We start from the raw sequence: 26,005 nt of genomic DNA, 5'->3' as shown, positions 1-26,005 counted from the left end.
TATTTCTAATACAAGTTAGAAACACTTTTTCAGTATATGTGTCTAGGACTTTAAATAGTCACAAAAGATCATATCACATTAATCACATTCATGAGCATCCATCACACATCCACCCACAGAAACAATGCAGGAGGTGAATAGAGATATAGTACCACGGAGTATTGCTGGGTGGGTGAGACTGGCAGGAGCGGGGATGGGTAAGGGGCTGTAGAGTACTGAACAGGCTGTGAAGAGGACTGCAGAGGACGAACAGGCTAAGGAATAACAGGTTGGCAAACAATGTTAATGTCAGAATAAAATGTTACAAGAACTGCATAAAATGGAAAGTTACACTTTTTTGACAACAGCTTAAACTATATTTATAAAGTGATCTTAAACAACGATAATAGGAAACAACAAAAACAATGCTAAATGAAGAAACTCTACACAGTAAAAATTTAAAAAACATACCTATGTTTTAATATATAATTTTTTTTCATAAAAATATTTATTAGATTCATAGAAACAGGTAATTTAGACATTTCAAATCCTATTATCTAACCCAAACCCCTAGGTTAAGTCAGTAAAAACAAAACCACTCATTCTTATTTCCTGGTTTGATGGAGGGGCTGTTCTATTTAGCATTATAAAACTAAATAAAAGAAAAACTTCATTATCAGACAATGAAAACTTAACATAGTATCTATGCCAATTACTATCTGATAAGGCATGATTAAATACTCTTTTGGGACCATAGGGCCTGAATTCTAACAATTTGCACTTTAAAAAATTTATTTACTTTTTTAACTTTAGCAGTTTTTAAAGTACAATACGTTGTGGGTGCCACTAAGAGTAACAGCCTAAAGAACAGCACACACATACATACAGGCACATGTACACACATAAACTTATCTCTTTTACACAAGGAAGATAAACACATTTGTCTTGAAACTACAAATTTTGGTTGAGAGAGTAGATGCCATGTGGAGCTGAAAAACTAGTGACCTGAAATTTTTTCACTAATGATATACTTCTGCATTTCAGAAAAAAAAGGATAAGTTTTATGTTTCCCAGGGACACTCAAAAACAGACATTATAGAAAATGAACAATGTTTTAATCATTTTAAAGCTTAAGGAGTACAGCTGGCCATCTGTAGGCTAACAGTGGCATCTGACTTAGTTTCCCAGTCTTATATTTATATTAGATAGTTTATTACAAAAGGGTAATACACATACTGGCTTAAAGACTCTCATAATCCATGTTATATAGGTGACAGTCAGACTAAGATAAGTGACCTGTAGACAGCCATGTAAGCAAGCACTGGAGGAACCCAGGTCATTTTATCTAACGAAAACTCTCACTTTTGCTTAAAATGTATACACATGAATCTCTGGACAGTATTTCCTAAAAGAATACTTTGAAAATGCAAAATAAGCGAACTGAATAAGCTTCCTAAGGAAATAATCTAAATAAGGGGAAAGTCTTATGACAACTCAGACGTGTATGGTGAGTTACACTTCCCCCACAAAATCAACACAATAGTTTCTAAAAAATGAAAAAAATAGAATCTCACAAAAAATCTAGAACTAAAGCAAAAGTACTAAACAAGGTAAACACTGAAGGATCTATAGAGCCACTGGTTCCTCACTAACCTCTTGACTAGAAATTAGCAAGCTTCCTAGCAGATGACAGCACATATCACACTAAATGAGGTGCAGTGGTTTTAGAACTTCCAAGCACAGGCTATTCAATGTGTTATTAAGTCAGACAACCATTAAGACATAACTTTCTTCCAGACATCTTGACCTACTATGTAAGTGTCAGATGAAACAAAAGCTTTAGTCGGCTGTAAGATAAAAGAAAGAGGAGTCCGATGAGCACCAGTGGTATGAATTAATGTCTCCGAGAGTGTCAAGTGGTAATGAGACAAATGTGGGCGGGAAGACTCATTGTTCAAAGTGAAATTCTGACACCACTTAGAAAAGGAAAAGCCTTAGCTCTTCCTTTTCCTACTTAAATTGCAAATGGCTGCAAAACAATATCCACTTAAAAGTGACTGGTTTTGAGAAATGCAGCCCATCTGAAGGCTTTGGAAATCATACTATTATTTTGTTTGGTTATTTGAAACTTCATGGATGGATTATCTCAGTGCAGAAAGAAAGTAGTTACTGAGTATCATTTGTTCACCAATTCTCTATTTTGGTATCTGATGATGAATTACCTGAAACACCTGAAGCAACACCAGGACAATCAACCACAAAGTTTGATGCATATCCTGAGATTTCAAATTATAGTCCATTAAAGCTCTATTCCTTTTTTAAAATGTTTATTTTTTTTTGAGAGAAAGAGAGCAAATGAGGTGGGAGGGCAGGGAGTGGGGGACAGGATCTGTAGCGGGTTCCTTGCTGACAGCAGAGAGCCCGATGTGGGGCTCGAACTCACAAACCATGAGATCACTGACATGAGCCAAAGTCAGACCCTCAACCAACTGAGCCACCCAGGTGCCCCTAGGCTCTATTTCTAAACTAAGCTATCTACACCTTTATTTAGGATAGTCTCATATCTAAATCATACAAAATTATTTCTAAGAGATAATAATCTGAAATATATAATCATAGATGAATCCTTAGACTTTTTTGAAGCCACCAGACAAATACTATTTCCACTGAATGAAATGAAAATCAGTCTTATAAAGCTCCTGGTGAAATACATAGCAAGGCATAGGCAACTGACAACAGGATGAAAGAGAAATACTTCAGGACCTAACTGAATGAAGGCAAGGCAGAGAAGGCCAGGGAGGGCATTTTATGTACTCCAATCTGTACCTGTGCATTTTTAATCAAATGGGGTTGGGAAGTGGATATGGGAGTCTTTGGAAATAGTTTTTAGGCAACTTCCTCTTCACACATCTGTATGTTTGGTTTTTAAAAAAATTTTTTTTTTTACATTTATTTATTTTTGAGACAGAGAGCATGAACAGGGGAGGGTGAGAGAGAGAGGGAGACACAGAATCTGAAACAGGCTCCAGGCTCTGAGCTGTCAGCACAGAGCCCGATGCGGGGCTCGAACTCACGGACTGTGAGATCATGACCTGAGCCGAAGTCGGTCGCCCAACCGACTGAGCCACCCAGGCACCCCCACAGATTTGTATGTCTTAAAAGCACATCAAAAACCTAGAAATCCTACTTTATATAAACTACCTTGCCCAATATTAGGAGTCTTAATTGCCAGAGGCACAATTATTTGCAAAACTTTGAAAGTATTTGATGACATTACCACTGCTCATATATTCTTTACCCTTGCACTACACAAACTATATAACTTGCCAATAAAATTAATGAAATTTCCCTAGTTCAAGTTTATCTCCATACTTCTTTCATAAGAAAGTATTCTATAAGTTCTCACCAGTGGAATATTTAGATAGTCTTATGGAGAAAAAGAGGTGTAACTAACTGTACAAGCTGTCTTTGATATGTTATACAACCTTTAAAAGAACAAAAGTAAATGAGTTTACACTGGGATAATCAAGTTCCCCAAGGATGAATAATACATCTATATGGGAATAGCCAGAATGTGAAAGTGTATGTACAAACTTTAAACATTTCTACAAATTCAAGATACTATTAAGAGTGCTTCTGTGAATTCTAATTCAGAATGTTTTTGCCTCCCTCTTTCGTAGAATAGGTGGGATGCAAAGTACCTTGCCGAACTTGAGCAACCTAAGTTTCTTCTATCTTCTTGATCTGTTGAACCTTAGAACAACTTACTTATTAGCTCACTGGGATAATCTTAGTTTTCTTTTTATTCCTTTTGTCCATCTCTTGCTGTTGTAGAATACGGAGAACATACTCACCACATAGGCTCATGAGATATGAAATTTCCTTCTTTCCAATATATATTCTGTATTTATTAGCTGAAAATCCTGTGAAGTTAACCTCTCTTCCTACAAACGGAGCGGGACATCACTGGTGCAGAATATTAAAGTTCTAAGAGATACTTGGGCTAGCCCAATTATAATTATAATTAGTGAGTTTAAACCCAAATATATAAAGGGAGGTGAGCTTAGCATTATGTAATCATGGATATGTGCACCTGTGAGAAAATGTGATTAGCTGCTTGTTGTTGAGGTGGTGGGGGTGGCAGAGGTGGCTGTGGAGGTCCAGGCACTTGGGTTCTAACAGGTTGTTGAGTCATAGGAGGATTATACACAACTGGACTTCCATCTGGGTTTATGAAGGGCTGACCTGAAAAATTATAAGAGGAGGGAAAAAAACCATTTACAATTGAGACCGAACATAGGTCATTTCTATGAACAATCTGTAACACAGGTCTATAATCCTTACTCAAAATCCCAAAGCCAAGTTTCTGAAGACCAAAAGATTTTCTTAGCAGAGGAAACAAAGTGTGACCTTACCTGAACCTATTTTAATAGTCTTTATTTTTCTCACTTAGAGTAAATTTTTTTTTCATTTTTTAAAAATATAATTTATTGTCAAACTGGCTTACATACAACACCCAGTGCTCATCCCAACAAGTGCCCTCCTCAATGTCTATCACCAATTTTCCCTCCCCCGCCAGTTTGTTCTCTGTATTTAAGTTTCTTGTAGTTTACCTCCCTCCCTGTTTGTAACTATTATTTCCCCTTCCCTTCCCCCATGGTCTTCTGTTAAGTTTCTCACAGAGTAAATACTTGAAAATTCTGCTGCAGTGTTTTACTATGTAGGTGCTGCTCTAAAACCTCCTGGAGTTATTTTACAATACACAGCATTTTTCGAAAAACTCTGAATTCTGAATATCTTGCTCAAGGGATTCAGTTATAGGACTGTGGTCCTGTAGTGCTTTAACGATTTCAGTTTTAAGAAAAAACTCTTGACTTTGGGATACTGAAACGTTATTAATTAGCCTCTATTACGTAGTGAGAAAGAGCTAATTTATAGACCACAACGCATATGCTTAATTAGTGAAATTAACACTGGATGAAAATTAAAAATGCTTGCCAGCTTCAAATTTCAAATCATGGACTTGATGGCAGAGTCCTTATTTTATAACTTCTAAAGTTGTAAGTTGTGAACTCTGAAGAATTTTGTAAAATAATTTTTTAATTCTAGTGAGCTTGTTCACAGGTATGAAAAAAACCTTTAATATTGATTTAGAGGCTTACTGTTATTGCTTACTAATTACTGGGGGAATATGTGAAGTGCCTAAGTAAATGAATTTTACTCTTTTCTACACATTCTGAACAACTTTTTCTTATTATGAAAATATTTTTATTGTGGGAAAATAACCAATAAATAGGGATCGAAAGAAAATAAATCCCCCCATAATCTTGTAGTTAACAATTTGGATACCCTTCTTCCAGAATTTTTTTTTTCAGAGCAGAGGTAAACAGATACACAGATTAGTATTTTTCCTTACACTATACACTATATTACTTAAAAAAAAAAGAACAGAAAAAAAGGGACTATGTGAAATATACTATGATACCCATTTAGAATGGGAAGAATAGAGAAGTTAAGAGAAATCTGACTGAACACTTGTTAAAAATTGTCTTAATAATATCCTTTCTTCCATGGTAAAACCCCCTATTTGCTTTCTGAAACTTATGACATAATAAAATAATTGTGGGGAGAGAAGAATACATTGTTCCACTGATACCAAGTGGGAAAAGTCCTTCAAATTCAAATAATTTTCATTAAGTTTCTTGATAATTTAGTTATATGAAAACAAGTAATGCTGGGTATTTGTTGATTGTTATGTAATTTTGAACAAAAATGGTAGAGAAGATATGATTGGAAGCATGCTTAAAAGTAACTTAAGGGCCGTTTGAAAACGTTGGATGTGTTGTAATGCTGTTCTCAAAAAGCAAAGAGATCACTTTTGGACTCATTTACAATTAAGAATACAATTCAATTACAGGTTGATCTGTTGCTCATTCTATAATTTCCTATTCAGTAGAATCTTTCATATCATTGAAAAATCATTAAAATGTTTTGAATGAAAAGTAATAGTAAATAGTATATTAAGTCATCTTATATCCTGCTCCAGAAAAACAAGAAGTTTAGTAATATAATAAATCTCAAGGAGAAGAAGATAATGGTTATTAAGCAAAAACGAATTTCTGAATAGTTAGTTATTCATTTCTTCTAATAGAAACAAATGTTCCAATACTTTATCTTAAAAAACAGATGCAAAGAAATCTGAAGGTAATGAGTTCCAAGCCATAGTCTTCTCTACAACAAACAAAAGAAAAGGTTCAGGAGCACACGGAGACACTCTCGCCTGTACCTATCTTGCCCAACTACTGCCGTGCTGATGTGACCACATGAGTTAAGTGTACGAATTTCTAAGAAAGGTTATCAAATGATTTATAAGGTTGTTCTCATTCTCACAAAATTACTGTGCCATAACATTTTGAATAGAGACCAGACTTCATGTGATCTTTTAAAAGATGTTTTCTATATTTGCCCATACGACATGCATAATGAAATGTATTATGACTGCAGTTTCTTAATCTCTCTGAAGTTTAGTTTCCTTACACGTAAATGGGGACTTCACCTACCAAGATTGTAATGATGATAAGTAATGTGTTTCAAGCACCTAACACAGTACATGATGCATAATACATGCTGAAAAGATGAGAATTATTACCTAACTGCAAAGAATATGTGTCTTCAATATTAATTCATAAGGACTACCTATTTCCTTTTTCTAATAATAAAATGTGCCTTACCTTTTCCTTAGGAGAAAACAATTACTATATTCAGAAGGACAATAACTTATATGTTCTTTCTCCTTCATTCTATAATGAATAAGAGCTGCTTACTTTCTCCTTCCTCATGAAATGCATACTATTTTCCCCAGGATAATTTTTACTTTTTTAAATCAAATAAAGCTCTTTCAATGGTCATTGTCTCATTTCTAAGAAATGAACCATTTTTCAATTATGGTTAGCCTAAAAGGTGATGTCTGGATGTCACAAAGAGAAAAATACTTCCTGATATAAATATATCTTGTAACATTTTCTAGCAGAAATGTTTTATTAAAGTTCTAGGGAAAATGCTAATTACTCATGAAAAATAAAAAATTGACAACACATATACAAATAATACATTTAATACAATTTTTATTTTTCAGTAACTCCTGATATCTCAACTGAAATAAACACCTTTTTCTCGATACCAACCTGTTTGTGGGTTGATCAGAATACTGCCAGGTGGTATGCCTGCCGCTTCCAAGGGAAGCAAAAAGAAGCTAGTGCTAGGAGATGCGACTTGCCCATTTAGGCCACCATCAAAGGAAAGAGAGCTATGAGTGCTGACAGTTGGATAGACGACAGGTGCGCCATGAGAAGACTGGCTGAGAGCTGTACCTGGAAGAGGCTGCTGGATGTGAGAAAGAGAGCCCGTAGATGACCCTACACTACCAGAAGACTCAGAACCTAGGGAGGAGTAATGAAAAATACGGATTTTTTAAACCTCATATAAAAACGAAGGCTTTAAATATGTAACAATAAAATCCACATTACATAACATGCAGTTACCACATAAAAGCAATGGCTATTTTTGATTTACTATATAATTTTGCTTCCCCTCCCCATCATCAACAAGTTTAATACAGCAAACTGATCACATAAGTTGTCAGAGAAGTCATAGCCAAAGCATGCAACTTAAGCAAGATTATAATAACAACAGCCACAGACAGCCACAAAAAGCACATTACCCACATTCCCCAAAGCACAAACTTATGTACATTTTACCTTTTAGATTAACACTTAGGAATACACAGATTATAATTTTCCCCAGGAAAAAGAACATAGCACAGCCAAATGCCCCAAATCTCTTATACCAGAAACCCCTTATCTATAAGAACACAAAAAGATTAAGAGTAGTATAGGAGATAACAAAAATGATAAATTCTCTATCAAGAGACACAATTGGGAAGTTTCATTGCAGAATTCCATTTTAAGCTCAGAATCATAGCATCTTCCTATAGAGTCAACATTTAATTGTTTATCATATCAAGGGACAAAGACAGCATGAAAAATATTCCGAGTATTCATATTAGCATTAGTTTTAAAATTTATTTCTTGCTAAACTTAATAAATGTGATAGTTTATTTTTAGCTGTTTTTATCCTTGCGATCTATTTCGTTTTCTATCACCCAGAGACTGAAAATGTTACTGACTTTCAGTAAAATGGCTAAAACTGGATAATAAGACAATCAAAGAAAGAAAAAGATTTTTAAACTGTATATGGTTAACTAGGTTTTAAGTAAGAGTTGACTCTGGGATGGAGAATTACTCTTTAATGAATGAAATAAACAAATATGATACACTTATACAGACTGCCTTCTTCTATTTTAAGTTTTGCCAAATGACCCCTGATAAAAACTACCAAAAATAATTTTTCCCTATTAAGAGTTAAATAATGGTTCATCTCTGAAGAGAATATAGATTATAAATAGGACACGATCTTAAAATGTTTTAATTCAGCAGTGTTCCTAAATGATCTTCTCATAGTTATTGTTATGATGACTTGTTTCCCAAATAAATGCATATCTTGTGCATATACATATTTCTTATATTAACAAAATTTACCTATCTTTAGCAATATTCTATGATATACACTAAGATATTTTTAATATGCACATTATAATAAGAAAGGGTGATGAGTGCAATTCATAAGCCTTAATTTAAAGCAATGATTATAGACAAGGATTAATAAAAAAATACTTGGCCACCTCTAAATCTCTCCCATGTTACCTGTACAATACCATATGTCTACGATAACGCAGATAGGCTAAAGATAGCCATTTCTGCTAACTTTTAAAGCTAATTTTGGAATACAAATAAAGATCTGCAAGGATCCTAAGAGAGATGTGAGGGTCTTTAGTATTAAACCCAGTTAGTAAAGGTGAAGAGAAAATGTATGAGCCTAAATGTAAGGTACCATAAAAGCAAAGAAACTAGAAGAATGAGGATGTTACTAAAATTTTCACTCATTCAGAATAATTACATCACATTATTTTTCTTGAAAAATCCTCAGAAACTTCTCAGCAATTTTACTGATTCTTTGAATGGCAAATGAAGGACTTTATCATGAAAAATACAATCAATAACTGATAGTATTAGCTGAAAATGCAACCAATGTTAAATAATCCTAGGTAAGAAACCAGGCCTTCTAATTATAAATAAGCAATGGAGAATTTCCAACCACCTCTGGGGACTCAAACAACAGATGACATTTCACTGAACTAACTTGATTAAGTTTATGTCACAAGAGAGGATTTTTACTTTAACTGATGTTTGTAAATCTCTCTTGAGCAGATAATGAATCCTAATGTCAATACACCCATTACCTCTGAAGTACTGTGGAGCTGCTCAATGCACTGCTGGTAGGAATTTTAGATGTTAGGATAACTACAGAAGCCATCTGATAAATAAAGAGCTAAGGCAGCAATAGGGAAACGAATGTTATGACTGCACAGTTCTAGACAAATATTTATACCTGTTTTTGAAAGCCTGCCTATGCTTTTGCTGCTCCCAGAACTATCACCTCTTGTCAGGACCGAGATTCCACTGAAGCTGCTGGCTTTGGTAACAGCAGGCTTGAAGTTTCGGAGGGAACTGTCTGAATCTGTACTGCTCCAGGGTCGTGGTTCAGAATACTTCAGTTCATTCTCAGTGCTGCTTTGATGGCTATTTGTTGATCTCCCTGAAGCATCTTTATTAACTCTGTAATTTAGAAAGAAAACTTTGAAAAGCTAATAGGACAAAAGGGGAAAGAATAGAGAAAAAATGCTTTGAGTTTTTAATACTGCATGAAAACATGCTTTCGATACCTAAATATCTGACGCCTCTGCTGGGTACTACTAGCATCCTCGTCTTGGATTCTGTTGGCATTTTAATGAGACATTTTTATTTTTATTAGCATCAATCAGAGAGTTAACAAATGAATGTTAAAAATTCCCTCACCTTTTGTCAATAATATAATTCTCTTGGGAACACAGGGACTAGAAAGAAAGAAGAGATATAAGAAGTTGAGCTTTTGTCAAATACATAAACTGGTGATGACGACAAAAAACACATGCAGTAATATTTAATAAGTTATCATTTAGCCCTGCGAAAAAAATCCAAAATAGTGATAGGGGGACATAAATAAATAACAATGAAATTATTTTTGGCTTGGACACACTATGCTTACTTTTAACAGAAGCCATTCATTTCTGGGGCACAAATTAATCTGAAATTCAAATAATCTCTTCCAAAAAGTGAACCCCTTTTCACTATTATATACTGGAGGTGTACACCAATCTAAAGATTCCACCTCATTCACTCAACATTTTGATCACCTGTGCTTTGGTTGTGACTGTAGCAGTGAACAAGCAAGCAGCTATACCTCAATGCAGCTCAGAACCAAACTGTTCTAATGCTATGAACTTAGCTCGGGCAACCACCATTTTTGCTTGTATTATTATAACAGTCTTCTAACTGGTTTTCCAGCTACTAGTTTTGCCCTTTTAATCCAATTTAAACAATAGAAGCCACAAAAGTGTTTCTAAAATGTCAATCTTATCACATCTCTTTCCTCCTTTAACAGCTCTCCGCTGTTTGCATAGAGGTCAGCAAACTATGGTCAGCCACCTGTTTTTGCAAATAAAGTTTTATTCGAACACAGCCGTGCCCATTTATTTATGTATTTTCTACATCTGCTTTCACATTAAAAAGGTAGATTTGAGTTGTTGCAATAAAATACCGCATGACTCTAAAAGCCTAAAATATTAATTATCTGGCTCTTTACAGAAAAAGTTTGCTGCCTCCTACTCTAACTAAAGGCCCAACCACCTTAACCAGCTTTCAGGGACAGGTCATCTGCTTCCTGGGTCAAGTCATCTGCTTCCTGCTTATTTCTCTAATCTAAACTTTCCTCACTTTCTGTGTCACGTAGGCTATAGTCCAGTTCCTCTGAATTTTTTAGTCTTCATGTGTCAACTTCTCCTTTAACTCTGGGCCTCTGCAAATACTGACCCTCTACTTGGAACATTTCACTCCCTTGGAGTCTCTGTTTGGAAGCTAACTCTTCCTTTCACTCCTGAGTTCTGTTTTGTGATGCTTTTCTGCCATGTCCCTTATTTTACCTTCATATGTCTCCACCTACATCACATATCGTATTGTCATTACCTGGCTATTCATCAGGGTAGAGGCCTCATCAATCTTAGAAACTACAGAGAGAATTACATCTAGTTTATCAGGCTCTGAGGACAGCAGACCTGGGCTGAAATCCCAATCTCTGTCATTTTCTAGCTATATGATCTTTTGCTACTTTACTTAGCCTCCTCGAACCTCAGTTTCCTTACCCGTAAGATAAAAACAATGATAATATCTACCATATGTATATATAGCACTGTTTGGGGGATAACTTATTTTAAGTGTAAACGGATGTGTCTTCCAGTGCCCAGCATAGCACCTACTATACGTGGTCAATAAGATTTGTACGAATATTAACTGATAGTTTGGATTTTAGTGTTACTCTTTGTTTTTTTACCATTGAAATTTCCATCTCTGGCAATGTTAACACAAATTACATACATTCATATATCCATGAATAAAACCTAGTACTAAACAGAATGGGTGCTTAACAGACACTGGTCAGACCAAACTAAATCTCTTCTCAAATATATGTATAAAATAATTACCCACTTTAAAGATTTCTTTCACATAATCACTTAAAAAAGTAGACAATATTAATCTAAAAATTAGTTTTACTTTAAAAGAAACAAGTTATTTATTGAGAAAAATCTACTACCAAGTAGAACTTAGAGTTCATGATTTTGTAGACTATGATGAATGTTCTAAAAATCTCAAATCTGTGAGAAGTTTGGAAGGAAAAAAAATTATACTAACTATATATTCAGTTCAACACTACTACTCTGTAGTCTATAAACATGCAGTTTTTGAAATATTTATATAACTGCTGCAATGTAGCATCTTATAAACTATTAAATTATTAACATGAACAAGATGGATCTCAGTATTTCTAACAAGTGACTTTAAATATAACAGATATGGTTACAAATAAATGATCAATAGATTATAAAAGGAGTGACCCCCCCTCTAATGCAATTAGCATATATTTTAACAGTGAGATCTAAATATAAATCAGTACATACATCTTGGGAAAATATTCGGTCTCTGGCTCTCTGGTACTCCTCTTCTCTTTCTTCTATAGATTTGCTCCTTCTGTCATCTTTCAAACGTATTCTCATCTAAAGGAACGAAAACAATTAATTCTCGGGAAAATGATCAGTTGGGATAAGTCCTGCACCTAGAAAAAAGCTGCAGTTGTGACAGATTACCTGGTTATCATCTTTGTCAAAGCTGGAGTTGTCTCTCTTGAGGATATATCGTTTCTGAAAGTCTTCACCTTTATCATCCTTAATATGTTCATTGAATTTCTGATCAGGTCTAAAAAAACCACGAAGGGAACAGGAAAGATAGTACACAATATTTACAGAAAAGTTAAATACAACATGTTATGAAAAGTAATCAAAGCAATGCAAATTACCACTCATTAGTGCCACTAATAATTAACATTTATGTTATCTCATTTACTCTTCATAATAATCTTATGAGAAGGTATTAACTGCTCTATGTTATGACTGAAAGCCCATATGAAAAATACACTGTGGGCTCTGGAATCAGACTGCTTGGGTTCAAATATTCAGCTTTACCACTTTAGTTGCTTCAGGACTTGTGCAAGTTACTTAACCTTCCTGTTCCCTAGTTTCCTCATTTGTAAATTGAATTACAGGATACCTACTTCAAAGGGTTGTTCTGAAAATGAAGTGAATTAATAAATGAATAGCACTTAAAAAGTAAACACTCAGTAGAAGTTTGTTATTAGTATAAATATTACTGAAAAAAGCTGAGGTTCAAATGGCTTAGGCAACTGTCCAAGGTCAAGGGCAAGTGGATGACTGAGCCACAGCTGGTGCATTGGTATGGCAGACTCAAAGCCTATTTATCCTCTTTGCATTGCCTCCTCTAAATCTAAGGAAAAATTCTGGGAAAAAGAATAAAGTATAGTGTTGTATCTTGTATTACATTCTTACATTTGGTGTGATATAACTGAAAGTAATAAAATTTTTTGTGGCTGCTTTAACTAAAACTTAAGAGGTTAATTTCAAATGCAACCAAGAATTCTTAATTATAACAGGGTACATCTTTGATTTATATTAATTGAAACAGGTTAAAAAAGAAATAATTCTTTTTTGGAGGTTAAAGTTGTAACTTAAAGTAATAATTATAAAATTATAACAATACATTTTATGGCTGATTTGTCTTTCCTCTACAGAAGTGTTGCAAGTTCTAATGACATCCTGAAGACATATATGAGGTTGTAGTCCGTGGAAAATCAAAATTACGTAAAACTTCCCTTTCTAAAATATATTGTCAGCTTCAACAAATTAATTTATTTAATACTCTTGTGACTTAATAACATCCTGTTATAAAACTGGAATTACTCTTTTGAAATACATGGTACATAAAAATATATTTAGAGGTACAAAGAAAGGTTAACTGAAGCCCTGAGTAGTTTTTTAAATACAGCTTAAATATGTATTATACAGTGATGTAATATACTGTGAATACCAAGTACATTTCTGAACCAAATAAACCTAAGTAATAACATCTGCAGCAAACATGACCATATATATCATTATGTAGAATATTTAAGGAATGCTTCTGAATATTTGTTTTAACCTAGTAAATTTTTAATAAAGTACTGTTTCTATATCCTGTCAAATTATGCAAAACAAGATTTAAAAATAAAACTTATCTAAGTAAGTTGAAGAAATCTTTATTTTACAACGTACTTAGGTGAAACGAAGGGCAGATCTCCACACAGAGCTATATGTATACAGAACTAAGAAGAACAAAAACAAGAGTAAAAACAACATCATGACCAAACTGATGAGAAAAAAAATGCTTTCTTTAGTAGGACTTTTCAAGGTTGTCTATTTAGTTCTGAAGATGGTAGTATGTTATTTCTGTCACAGGATTACCCTGTTTACTTATATCAACTTTTTTTGTAGCTGTTCAAAGTCATTTTTCTTTATTGAAGGTGTCTGTACTTGGGCGCAAGAGTTATTCCAAAGTCAACTCTAAGGTTTAACCAAGGGCCTGGCAACTTTTCTAAGAGCAGCTGGATTCCCACACCAAATAGCATTGGCAGGCATTTCAGCTAACCTTAAGACTGTCTTACCTCTTTCTTTTATAGATGCCTGAATTTACTGCCCTGCAATCGCCAACTTCCCGCTCCATTGAGACACCCCAGTGGACACCGGGTTGTTGACATCCACAACACCACTGGTTCAAGGCTGGAGCGGGTAATTTGCCTATGAGGAAAAGGTAAGTTTGCATTTATTCAATGTGGAGCAGATCTCTAAGGTTTTCTGATTTACAACCTTCTTCATATTCCAGAAGATATAAAATAAGAATACAGTGTAACTTCAATGATCTGAATGTCTAGTTGTAATTGTGTTATCAATCCATTCTTCTTTAAGTACATCATAAACATTATATTTAGCCAAACTTTTGATTATATTGATAAAGAGAACCCTAAAGCTTTCTGACATCATTCATAGCATTCAAATAACTGAGGTTACACTGTATTGAAAACCTTAGAGAGTCACCAGTCGAAATGTTAGACAAAATGCCTGCTAATGTACATGTGCTTGGGTATCCAGCAGCTCTGAGTAATGTTGAAAGGTACTGGTTAAATGATTTTGAGTTCTATTCACCTTCAGTTCAGTTCATATCTTACGGTTACTGTCCTTGGAAAACAACTAACTGATGAGGATATTATTAAAAGAGTAAGGAACAAGCAGAAAAAAATTAAGTACCATTCACATTTGTGGGTAAAATAATCCCTAAAGGAAGACAAGGTCCTTTTTAAAGATATCTATTGTCAGTAATTTAATTGTAGGAACAAACATTTAAAAATACTAGGTTCCACCAATGTATTTAGTTGACAAAATACTGTAAGAAATGGATGAAAATCAACTTTATTTCAGTAAACAATATGGCAGCTATCAGAGTAAAGGCCATTGTAATACAAGGGACATAAGTGAATAAATACAACCATGAAAAATGAATAGTTCATAGAATAGCTCCTAAGAGCAATCCCTATCAAAATAACACCAGAATTCTTCACAGAGCTAGAACAACAATCCTGTATTTGTATGGAGCCAGAAAAGACCTTGAACAGCCAAAGCAATCCTGAAAAAGAAAACCAAAGCTGGAGGCATCACAATCCCAGACTTCAAGCTGTATTACAAAGCTGTAATCATCAAGACAGTATGGTACTGGCACAAAAACAGACACTCAGATCAATGGACCAGAACAGAGAACACAGAAATGGACCCACAAATGTATGGTCAACTAATCTTTGACAAAGCAGGAAAGAATCTCCAATGGCACAAAGACAGTCTCTTCAGCAAGTGGTGCTGGGAAAACTGGACAGCGACATGCCAAAGAATGAACCTGGACCACTTTCTTACACCATACACAAAAATAAACTCAAAATGGATGAAAGACTTCAACATAAGACAGGAAGCCATCAAAATCCTAGAGGAGAAAACAGGCAACAACCTCTTTGACCTCGGCTACAGCAACTTCTTACTTGACATGTCTCCAGAGACAAGGGAAACAAAAGCAAAAATGAACTATTGGGACCTCATCAAGATAGAAAGCTTCTGCACAGTGAAGTAAACAATCGGCAAAACTAAAAGGCAACCGATGGAATGGGAGAAGATATTTACAAATGACATAACAGATAAAGGGTTACCCAAAATCTACAAAGAATTTATCACATTCAACACCCAAAAACCAAATCATTCAGTGAAGAAATGGACAAAAGACATGAACACTTTTCCAAAGAAGACATCCAGATAGCTAACCAACACATGAAAAGATGTTCAACATCACTCATCAAGGAAATACAAATCAAAACCACAATGAGATACCACCTCACAACTGTCAGAATGGCTAAAATTAACAACTCAGGTGTTGGTGTGGATGTAGAGAAAGATGAACTCTTTCGTTCTGCTAGTGGGAATGCTGGTGGCGGTGCAGCCGCCTTGGAAAACAGTATGGGGGTTCCTCAAAAAATTAAAAATAGAACTACCCTATGACCCAGCAATTCCACTACTAGGTATTTATCCAAAAGATACAGGAGTGCTGATTTGAAGGGGCACATGTACCCCGATGTTTATAGCAGCACTATTGACAATAGCTAAAGCATAGAAATAGCCCAAATGTCCATGGACTTATAAATGGATAAAGAATATGTGGTATATACATACACAATGGAATATTTCTCACAGATCAAAAAAAAAAAGAAATCTTGCCATTTGCAACAATGTGGATGGAAATAGAGTGTATTATGCTAAGCAAAATAAGTCAGAGAAAGACAAATATACTGATTTCAGTCATATGTGTAATTTAAGATACAAAACAGATGATTATAAGGCAAGGGAAGCAAAAATAATATAAAAATAGAGAGGGAGACAAACCATAAAAGACATAAATACAGAGAACAAACTGAGGGTCGCTGGCAGGGTGTTGGATGGGCTAAAGGGGCGAGGGGCAATAAGGAAGACACCTGGGATGAGCACTGGGTATTACATGTAAGTGATGAATCACTAATTTCTATTTCTGAAATTATTACTAAATTTTACGTTAAAGAACTTGGATTTAAATAAAAATAGACCCTAAGTATAGCTTTAAGAAAAGCAGAAAAATAATTAATTTCAGCATTATCTATATCATCTGAAGCTGACGCTCATTACCACAGACCCACTGCTGCCACATATGAAATTGATACAGAAAATTCCAACAGGCAGATTAACCATCAAAGTATAAACTTCAGCTGAACTTAACAAGCAACTTAAGTTGCTTTAGGACTAGTTTCAGAAATAGGCAGAAGAGGGGTGTCTGGATGGCTCAGTTGGCTGAGCATCCAACTCTTGAGTTTTGGCTCAGGTCATGATTCCAGGGTCATGAGATCCAGGCCTGTGTCTGGCTCTGCACTTAGCATGGAACCTGCTTAGGATTCTCTCTCCCCCCCACCCCGCCTCACGCTGAAGAAAAGAAAGGAAAGGAAGGGAAAGGAAGGGAAAGGGAAGGGAAAGGGAAGGGAAGGGGAAGGGGAAGGGGAAGGGGAAGGGGAAGGGAAGGGAAGGGAAGGAGGAAGGAAGGAAGGAAGGAAGGAAGGAAGGAAGGAAGGAAGGAAGGAAGGAAGAAAGAAAGAAGGAAAGAAAGAAAGAGAAGCAGGGGAGATACTGTGGTACATGTTAAAATTTTAGGTGCCTCTGCACTGGGCCTTTTGGTCCCAAATACCAGTACTGATGCTGCAATTCACTAACACTATAAAGCTATCACTTTTTAAGCAAATGGCTCCTCTTAACTCCTTTAAATCTTTTCCTTGGTCAATTGTACATAGCTCAGAAGGGGGAATACAACATTATGGAAAATACTATATTATTAACCAACAGTCCCACCTTCTCGAGATTTGTGGGAGAAAGAAGCAAAACCAGAGATTGAAAGGATTGTAAAGTGATGGAAGATAAATTAAATGTGAGGGTGGCAAAATCTGCCACAAAACAAAACAAAACAAATTTGCCTGAGGTTGGCCACAGCTATCTAAATTACATAAATTAAAAAAAAATCCAAGTGAATAGTTTTGAAACAGCACTGTTACTATGATTTCTGAAGTTTTTTTGGTTTTGCTTTTTTAAACCAGTCCTCATTCATCTTCCTTATTTTAGTCTAGACTGGTGCATTTTGTATCTGGTATGCTAAAGGTATTTTTGGCCTATTACATAAGGTTGTCATAAAGCTGCTAAAACCTATGGAAAACCTCAGATGAAAAGTGCTGTAGAAAGATAAACTATAATCACACACATACTTAACAAATGCCTACATTTGTTGATACTTACATTCTTGTATTGCTAGTTTTGTTTACTATGACAGACTTCCCGCTCTGATCAACATTGTGGTCTAATCCAAAGTAAGCAGCTACTCTGTGTAATAGCATCCTATGGTAAGATGTCATTGGGGGAAATTTTTTACGTGGAGACCTAGAAGTAGAGGAAAAACTAATTTAGTAAGTCAAGGAGAACTATGATGACAATTTGTTTTCTTGTTAAATGTCAGGACTTACTCATTATTACCAATGAAATCTAAAATTTCTTGTTCCAATTTCAACAGCATCATTCTGTCCCTGAAACAAAATATGAAGACTCTTATATATAAAACTTAACACTGAATTATTATGGCTCATTTTTCTCCTAAAAACTGTATATCATAAGCATGATGCTAGAATATGTAGATGATTTCTAAAAAAACTAATGTTTAAAACAAATTAAAGATGACTTTTTTTAGTTTAATTTTTTATTATGGAAAATTTCAGACACATACAAATGTTAAGAGAGCTGTGTAATGAATCTCAATGTAGCCTTTATTCAATTTTAACAATTATCAACACATGGCCATTCTTAAAACAGGTATTTTGATCTGCTAGGTATATGTATATGGGAGTCTGTTCTGTAGATATATACATAATAAGAGCATATTAATCTTTTACTTCCTTAATAAAGCTGAGAAATAGCAAGAAAACAGACAATTTTAGTTAGGTTCATGACTTTGTTATGTTGAGCTCCATAGAAACAGTACTCTAAAGAACATGCAATGCCAGTAACAACAGGAATATTCCTAAGGGGATCTAATGCTAGTATACAGATGGAACTATAGCAGAGAAGTATGAATTACATTATTAATTCTGACTCAGAAAAAGAAGTCTTTTGAAATCATTCTGTAAACTTGTATTATGTATTTTTAAGACTTTGGAAACTTTTGCCATAAAAATAAAAATGAACCCAAGGCCTTCAACTTGAAAAATAAATAAGGGCTCTAGGGAGTACCTGCATGTGCTCCTTTAGACCACTAGGGTCCTATTTAATGCACATATGCTATAACAATAAATGGTATCACTACCCAAAGGACCTCCTTGCTCACATACCAAGAACATGGCTCAAAAGAGTATTCTTGTGCTCATTGGAAATTTCATGTGCTTGTGAAATAAACAAACACACCCAGAGAACCTTAAAACCAGAAGTAGCTTCACAGATCATTCAGTTCTGTCCCTGATCAAGAAAACTAGGCCGAAGGTTAATATTTCCCTCTCAAATAAGTAATACATAGTAGATCCCTCTTAGACTCTAAGAGAGCAGAGAATGTAGTGCCTCTGCTTAAACTGTCTGAAAGTCTAACTATACATCAGCCCTGAGTTTGACCCTTCCTCTTTCATTGCAAAGAAGTCTCATAAAACCAAGTGATATCTGACCATACATTTTTTTTTACATTAGTTGAAAAATCAAGAGAAAAACATGCCTACCTGGCAACTGCGAACCCAAAGGTGAAAATGGGATTACATTTTCACACAAATTCTAGCAATATTCAATTCTGCCCCCAAACCTGGTTCTCCTTTAAAACTCCTGAATTCAGTAAGTGGCACTATCTCTTACTCAGCATACTATAGAAGAATTCTGGCTTGCTACAATCCATTTTCTAATTCTCCCATGCAGTTAATTACTACTGCAAGTTTTACCTACCTTCTATCTACTTTTCTTTTATTTCCACTGCTGCTACCCTGGATCCAAGCAAGCCGGATCTCTGGCTTGACTACTGTAGCAGTAGTCTATTGTGTCTTTGTGTCTTCCCTCATTTCCTCCTTATCTATTCTACCTGGAACAGCCCTAATGACTTTTTAAAAACACATGTGTGACCACATGTTATTGCCTTGGTTAAATATTTATCACAGGATTGCCACTGCTCTGATTTAAGAAACAAACATCTATAACGGGGCCTACAAGGTACTCATGATTTGGTCTTTACCTCTTCAGACTCCTCAATCACAAACTCTTATCATTTTGGCTTATCTTTGTACTTGCCAAGCTCCTTCATGTTTCAGGTTACTTGAACATGATGTTTCCTTTGCCTTGAACAACTTCCTATTTCTTAGAACTTGTTTCTTTCATACTTTTCTTTAAAAGCTACAATTATCGTTGTATAGTTATTTGGACTATATAGAAGAGCTCAACAAATGTATCTGCACGGAATCAATTAATCAAATTATTTTACCCATAAAGTCTTTTAATTTTTTTTCCCCTGAAAGTTTTTTGGGAGGTTGGGACATTTTTACTTCTCCCTGAAAAGGACTTATTTACATAACTCCAAGACCCTCTTTTCATCTAACCTTTTGAATGTAATTTGTCTTGAGATGATCTAATTCTCAGTAACTTTCCTTACATATGCAAACATGTAATAAAGGTAGTAGATCAGTTGCTTTTAAAGCCAGTAGAGAGGTTAAAACACACAAGTAGTAAAAGCAATTATATCTACAAAAATCAATCAAGGGATACACAAAATAGAAGGATGTAAAATGTGATATTATATACAAAAACATGGGGGGGGTAGTAAAAATTTAGTGCTTTTAGAATGTGTTCAAACTTAAGTGACCATCAACTTCATATACATTGCTATATGCATGTTATATATAGGCATAACAGTAACCGCAAATCAAAAACCTACAATAAATGCACACACAAAAAAGAGAAAGGAATCCAAGCATTCCACTAATGAAAGGCATCAAACCACAAGGGAAGAGAGCAAGAGAAAAAGAAAGGAACGCTGAACTACAAAAACAACCACAACAAAACAAGTAACAGAAAAAAAAGCCTTTAAATATATCCTTATCAATAATTACTTTTAATGTAAGTAGACTAAAATACTTCAATTAAAACACACAGGGTGGGTGGCTGGACTAAAAAACAGGATCCATCTATCTACTGTCTAATTTCAGACCTAAAGACACATGCATACTGAAAGTGAAGGGGTGGAAAAACATTTACCATGCAAATGGAAACAGGGGAAAATATTAAAAAAAAAAAAGCCAGGGTAGGAGTACTTATATCAGAAAAGATAGGAAAAAAAATTTTTTTCTGTTTTTGAACAGTAGGCAAAAGATCTGTGAAATGTGTTTCAGCAAATGTATTGCCACTAAAAATAAATTTGTTATCTCCATGAGAGAAAAATCTAACACTTTTACTAGCCATTGATATAAATTCAGTCTTTTTTCCCCTTTCACATGTAGATCTACAGATTGCAGAGGACTTTTTATCATTATCTGGACCACTTGCAAAATAAACGCTTCTGCCTGGTTTACTATATTTTCAGTTACTAAGAAATATAACTTGTTAGAAAAATAAGACTGGTCATTTCCTTAAATTCTCAAGATTTACACTTCCTGCCTTTTATCTACTATAGTTTAGTCCAAGCTTCCTATAATCTGTAATCAAGGTTAGATATTTGGTGATGATCATTAACTTAAAATTTAATAATCCTTTATAGAAGCACTGCATATAGCACTCAAACTAACAAATCCACAAATTTCTTAAGGCATAAGGTTTACATGAACCTAAAAGTGGGCATACTTACTGAAATTATTGTATAATCTTTTAAAGGGAACCAATGTATGCTATTATTTAAAAAATAATAAGAACAGGGACCTCAATCACACTGATCAATCAGCTACTATCTAAAATGAAGAGGCAACAATCTTTTAGTGTTCCAGTCATTATACCAGAAATAACTTTAGAGAAACTGTATGCAGCTAGCAGACCAGTGGCAAATAAAAAAGCAGAAAACAATAATGCTTCCATTTGACCACCCCTCCTTCCCAATATTCCATATGAGCTTGGTCAAATATCTGTAACAGATAATGACTAGTAAGTATAGCCTCTGCAAATATTTCTTGCAAATAGGAATTCCAGATAAATTATTACTTAACACCTGGAGTTAAGTTTATTTATTTGGCTGAGAATAAGATAAAGATTTACTATCATAAGAAAAATCTTTTTTTTTTTAATGTTTGTTTTTTTTTTTTTTTAAATTTACTTTTGAGATAGAGAGAGACAGAGCATGAGCAGGGGAGGGGCAGAGAGAGAGAGGGAGACACAGAATCCAAAGCAGGCTCCAGGCTCTGAGGGGTCAGGGCTTGAACTCACGGACTGTGAGATCATGACCTGAGCTGAAGTCGGACCCTTAACCAACTGAGCCACCCAGGCGCCCCAAGAAAAATCTTGAAATGAAAGGTTGACTAAATTTTTCTAACATTAAATATAAATCTGTTTAAAATCTAGAAGATTTCTCTGAACAATATCCAATCTTGACAGTTTTAGTGGAAACTTGCCATACTTATACTACTTTTGTACCATGTAGATCTGGCAACTGATTGTGTGTTTCACTGAGAGAACACTAAGTCATTAGTTATTCCTAACAAAAATCTTCTCACAAAATTTAACATTAGCTACAACTTTCTAAACCATATTGACATTAGTAATTACTTATATGTTGGCCATTACATGAATTATTTACTTATGTTTATTCAAATACAAATACATACATAGGAAAAAAAATAGAAGTACTGATACATGCTACAACATGAATGAAACTTGAAAATATTATGCTAAGTGAATGAAGCCAGTCCACAAAAGACATATACATGATTTCATTCATAGGAGATGTCCAAAACAGGAAAATCTGTAGAGATATAAAGCAGATTAGAGCTCAGAGAACAGAAAGGTGATAGCTAAAAATATGCAGTTTCTTTTTGGGGTGATGAAAAAGTTGTAAAATTGCCTGTAGTGGTGGCTCTACGTATCTGTGAATATACTAAAAACCATTAAATGGTACATAAAAATACATGTGCAGATATACTTAAAACTTTTACATTTGTAGAAGAAAGCAGAGAACTGTACAACAGAAAAATATTTGAGGATGTATAAAAATAGATTCCTTATTGTCATTCTTACTGAGGTCTCTCCTACGGGTTCAGAGGAAAGAAAAATTCTGCCTGTCTAGCACCCTATCTTGTTTTATAGAAATTAGCTATGTGTTTTCTACCTTCCTCCTCATTCCCCAACCCAATGAGTTCTGGTTTCCACCATCCCACCCCAAATGAAACAATTTATTAAAATAGCCAAGAATTTCCTAATTTCTTAATCTAATGGACTGGTTTTGGTACTTCTATTTTCATGTCCCTGTGTTATTTTATCTTCCATGAAACAGCTCCCCCCATTCAACTAACTCTCTGTCAAACTTCTAAGATAAATGTTCTCATGATTCTTCCGTTTTTAGGACTTGGTCTCTTCCTTTCTCATCTACCTTTTCTATCCTGTCTTCCCACAGAATTTTGTCCTTGTCATTTTAATCCTTCTCAAGCTTCATCTCTACAAGTGACTCCCAAACCTATTACTCAAGTTTCATATACTTGAAAACCAGAGCATTTTAACTGCTGAGAGATCACATCTCCTGCTTTTTCACCTGGCACCTCAAACTATACTTAAAACAGAACATGCCCGATTCCACTCAGGCTTGCCCCTTACCCACTTTCTCTGTTAATGGGACTCAGTTAATGGGGCTAGCCAGAAACCTAGTAGCTATTCTACATCATAACCATTCTATATCCAAATCATCACTATGTCCTGCTTTGATGCTTCCTAAGTATCTTTCAAACATGTCCTTTCCTCTCTATTCCTCTCTATGGTGTCCTATCCACATTCTTTGTTGGCCCCTGACTGCCAAAGTAATCTTTCTAAAATACCTATACCTATTATGGCATTACCCTATTCAAAATTCTTTAGTTACTCCTCAACTTAGCATGCCATACTCAGTACTTCTTAAATGATGCACTACTCACTATTTTTCATTGTTCATTACTGTCTTAAAGATCTCTTTAGGATCCCTGGCATCCCAGCAGCACTGCACACTCAATGGGCTCACCACCCTACAGTGTTGGTACAATCCTAGGTCGAGAACAACTGGATATGGTCTGTCTTCATACCTCACCAACATCTTCCCCATCACTTTGTGGAATCACTTACCACATGCCTCCCTGCTAGACTTTCCTTGGATATACCACTTCCTCTCTCATACTACTGTGCCTTGTCAGTGCACTTATATCTATCCTAGAATGCCTTTCTCATGCTTCTCTATATGGCCAGCTTGCTTCCACTTAAAACACTATGAATTCATGGCTCAGCCCAGGCTTATTTTTTCAGTGAAGTCTTCCGATATTCTTTCAAAAAGAGGTTGGGGCCCCCTCCCTGTGTTTTTATAGCACATCCAAAAACTTCTTTTACAACATCAAAATTTAATTTTAATTATATATCCTATGTTTTTTCCTAGCTCAGACATGGTGAATACTTTGGGGTAGGGATTATATCTCCATCTTTCTATTTACAGTGTTTTTAGCACAAAGCTTGGAATATGACAGATGTTCAGTAAATGCCTGTTCAATGAACTAATGGATTAATCATTCTGTTGTGACCAGTGAGGAATAAACTTAAACTGAAGAAAAAAAAAAGTCATGCAGACTTGTCTTATTTTCTTCCTCACTCCATACTATACTCCTTCAACCCCATTTACAAGACCACTTTTCATTTTGGTGGTTCTCTTTTTGGGGTTTATGTTAAATATACAACAGAAAACCAAGATGATATTGAATACAATAAATCCTGAATGAAAATAAAGATTATCTTGAAGCATGACACAAGATAAGCCTCAAAGAGACTAGAGAGAGTTATTCCTGTTATCTTCCATATGCATATACTCAGAGAAAGTGTTTTACTTTCATTTTAATGGACGTTAAAGAACTACCACCATGTAAAGCTAATATCTAGAGGAGGGATTCTTAGCCTTGGAGTCTTCTACCCCATGAAAGTGTTAGGCAGATATTTTGTAGATAAGGCTTTTTGTGGGGAGAAGGCCACAAAGGGGTCAATGACCTACCAGAAAGTTAGAGTGTATTCATTAGTACCCTGGCAACACAAAGGGTTTCACAGTGACCCACAAAAGGACCTTAAAAATCTTTAGGTTGAAGGTTAATACACAAGAGTGAACAAAAATTCTGCATTTAGTCAAGTTCAAAAACTCAAAATGAATACACTAAGTTCTTATTTGGGTGAGTGTATTATTGTAAGGGAATTTTTTTTTTCTTTTCCACGATTCATGATTACCTCTCTACCTCAATTAAGAGTCAAAATATCTTGGTGATTCTGTATTTCCAAAAATTCCTACAAAAAGAATGAATTATTTTTATATCATGGGACATGAAAAATGCAAAAAAAAAATATTTATACATGTGCATACAGTAGACCAACAACATCTTAGCCCTAGGAAACTAAAATGTTTCTGGTGTACTTCAAACACTGCAATCTTATTCTAATATTCTAACTCAGTAATGAAAACAAACATAGCAAAATTATGGCACTCCAAGCAATGTAAACCTTATAAATTTAATTTTTACCTGGGATTGTTTTTTAATGTATTTACTAAAAATTCATGTAGATCTATGCCAGTTGAATCAGTGTATTCTTGACTGGAATCTAAAAAACAACAACACAAAAACCCAGTATAAAGTTGTCTGAAAACAAATCCCTTTCCCTTTTACACATGATGCATATTTTAAACAAAATGAGATGCCCCACATGGGAAAAAACTGACAAGGAAGGAAAAGGGAATTTACGATGAACTCAAATGACCACAAGCTTTCTACTCCCAAATAATAAGCATGACAAAGATTTATATAACTCCATGTTCATGCATATTCTTAATTTTTTTTCTCTCACACATGCCTGTTTAATTTACTCTAAAGTCTTTAAAGATCCTTTTATATACTCACCACAATTCTCATGATCAAAAATGCCTCAAGTGAAAAATTTGAATGAATTAAATAATTATCCATATTTAGCGCAAATTAAGACAGTTTAGTTCACTTAAGAACATAAGTAGAGGCAATAGTTTGGAAGTAGGTAGGAATTCTAGTTCTGAAAAAGTATTTAGATTTGATCAGGCCTATCACCAAAGGCTTGCTTTCAAAATAGTTTTTCAGATATTCATGTTTA

The 26,005-nt window shown here is 34.8% G+C and overlaps 1 protein-coding gene across 17 annotated transcripts in view; it reads right to left on the bottom strand.

Moving 5' to 3' along the window:
* The window catches only part of R3HDM1 (R3H domain containing 1), a 203,008-nt gene that overhangs the window by 81,346 nt on the left and 95,657 nt on the right, over window positions 1-26,005 (bottom strand). For 9 of the 17 annotated variants that reach the window (XM_053214946.1, XM_027055875.2, XM_053214950.1 and 6 more), the window contains 11 exons: window positions 25,408-25,486; window positions 18,202-18,261; window positions 17,978-18,118; window positions 12,335-12,443; window positions 12,149-12,244; window positions 9,954-9,991; window positions 9,821-9,871; window positions 9,487-9,713; window positions 7,164-7,418; window positions 4,073-4,224; window positions 153-254 (listed from right to left, as the gene is read on the bottom strand). In XM_053214946.1, the coding sequence (XP_053070921.1) occupies window positions 153-254; window positions 4,073-4,224; window positions 7,164-7,418; window positions 9,487-9,713; window positions 9,821-9,871; window positions 9,954-9,991; window positions 12,149-12,244; window positions 12,335-12,443; window positions 17,978-18,118; window positions 18,202-18,261; window positions 25,408-25,486 (1,310 nt within the window). Of the gene's footprint in view, window positions 1-152; window positions 255-4,072; window positions 4,225-7,163; window positions 7,419-9,486; window positions 9,714-9,820; window positions 9,872-9,953; window positions 9,992-12,148; window positions 12,245-12,334; window positions 12,444-14,241; window positions 14,375-17,977; window positions 18,119-18,201; window positions 18,262-25,407; window positions 25,487-26,005 lie in introns of those variants that run through there. The other 8 variants (XM_053214952.1, XM_053214953.1, XM_053214955.1 and 5 more) reach the window with 7 other exon arrangements.

Source organism: Acinonyx jubatus, chromosome C1 (assembly GCF_027475565.1).
Source record: "Acinonyx jubatus isolate Ajub_Pintada_27869175 chromosome C1, VMU_Ajub_asm_v1.0, whole genome shotgun sequence".
Classification (NCBI taxonomy): Eukaryota; Metazoa; Chordata; class Mammalia; order Carnivora; family Felidae; genus Acinonyx; species Acinonyx jubatus.
The sequence above is the reverse complement of the archived record's forward strand: the minus strand, read 5'-3'. Positions and strand labels throughout refer to the sequence as shown.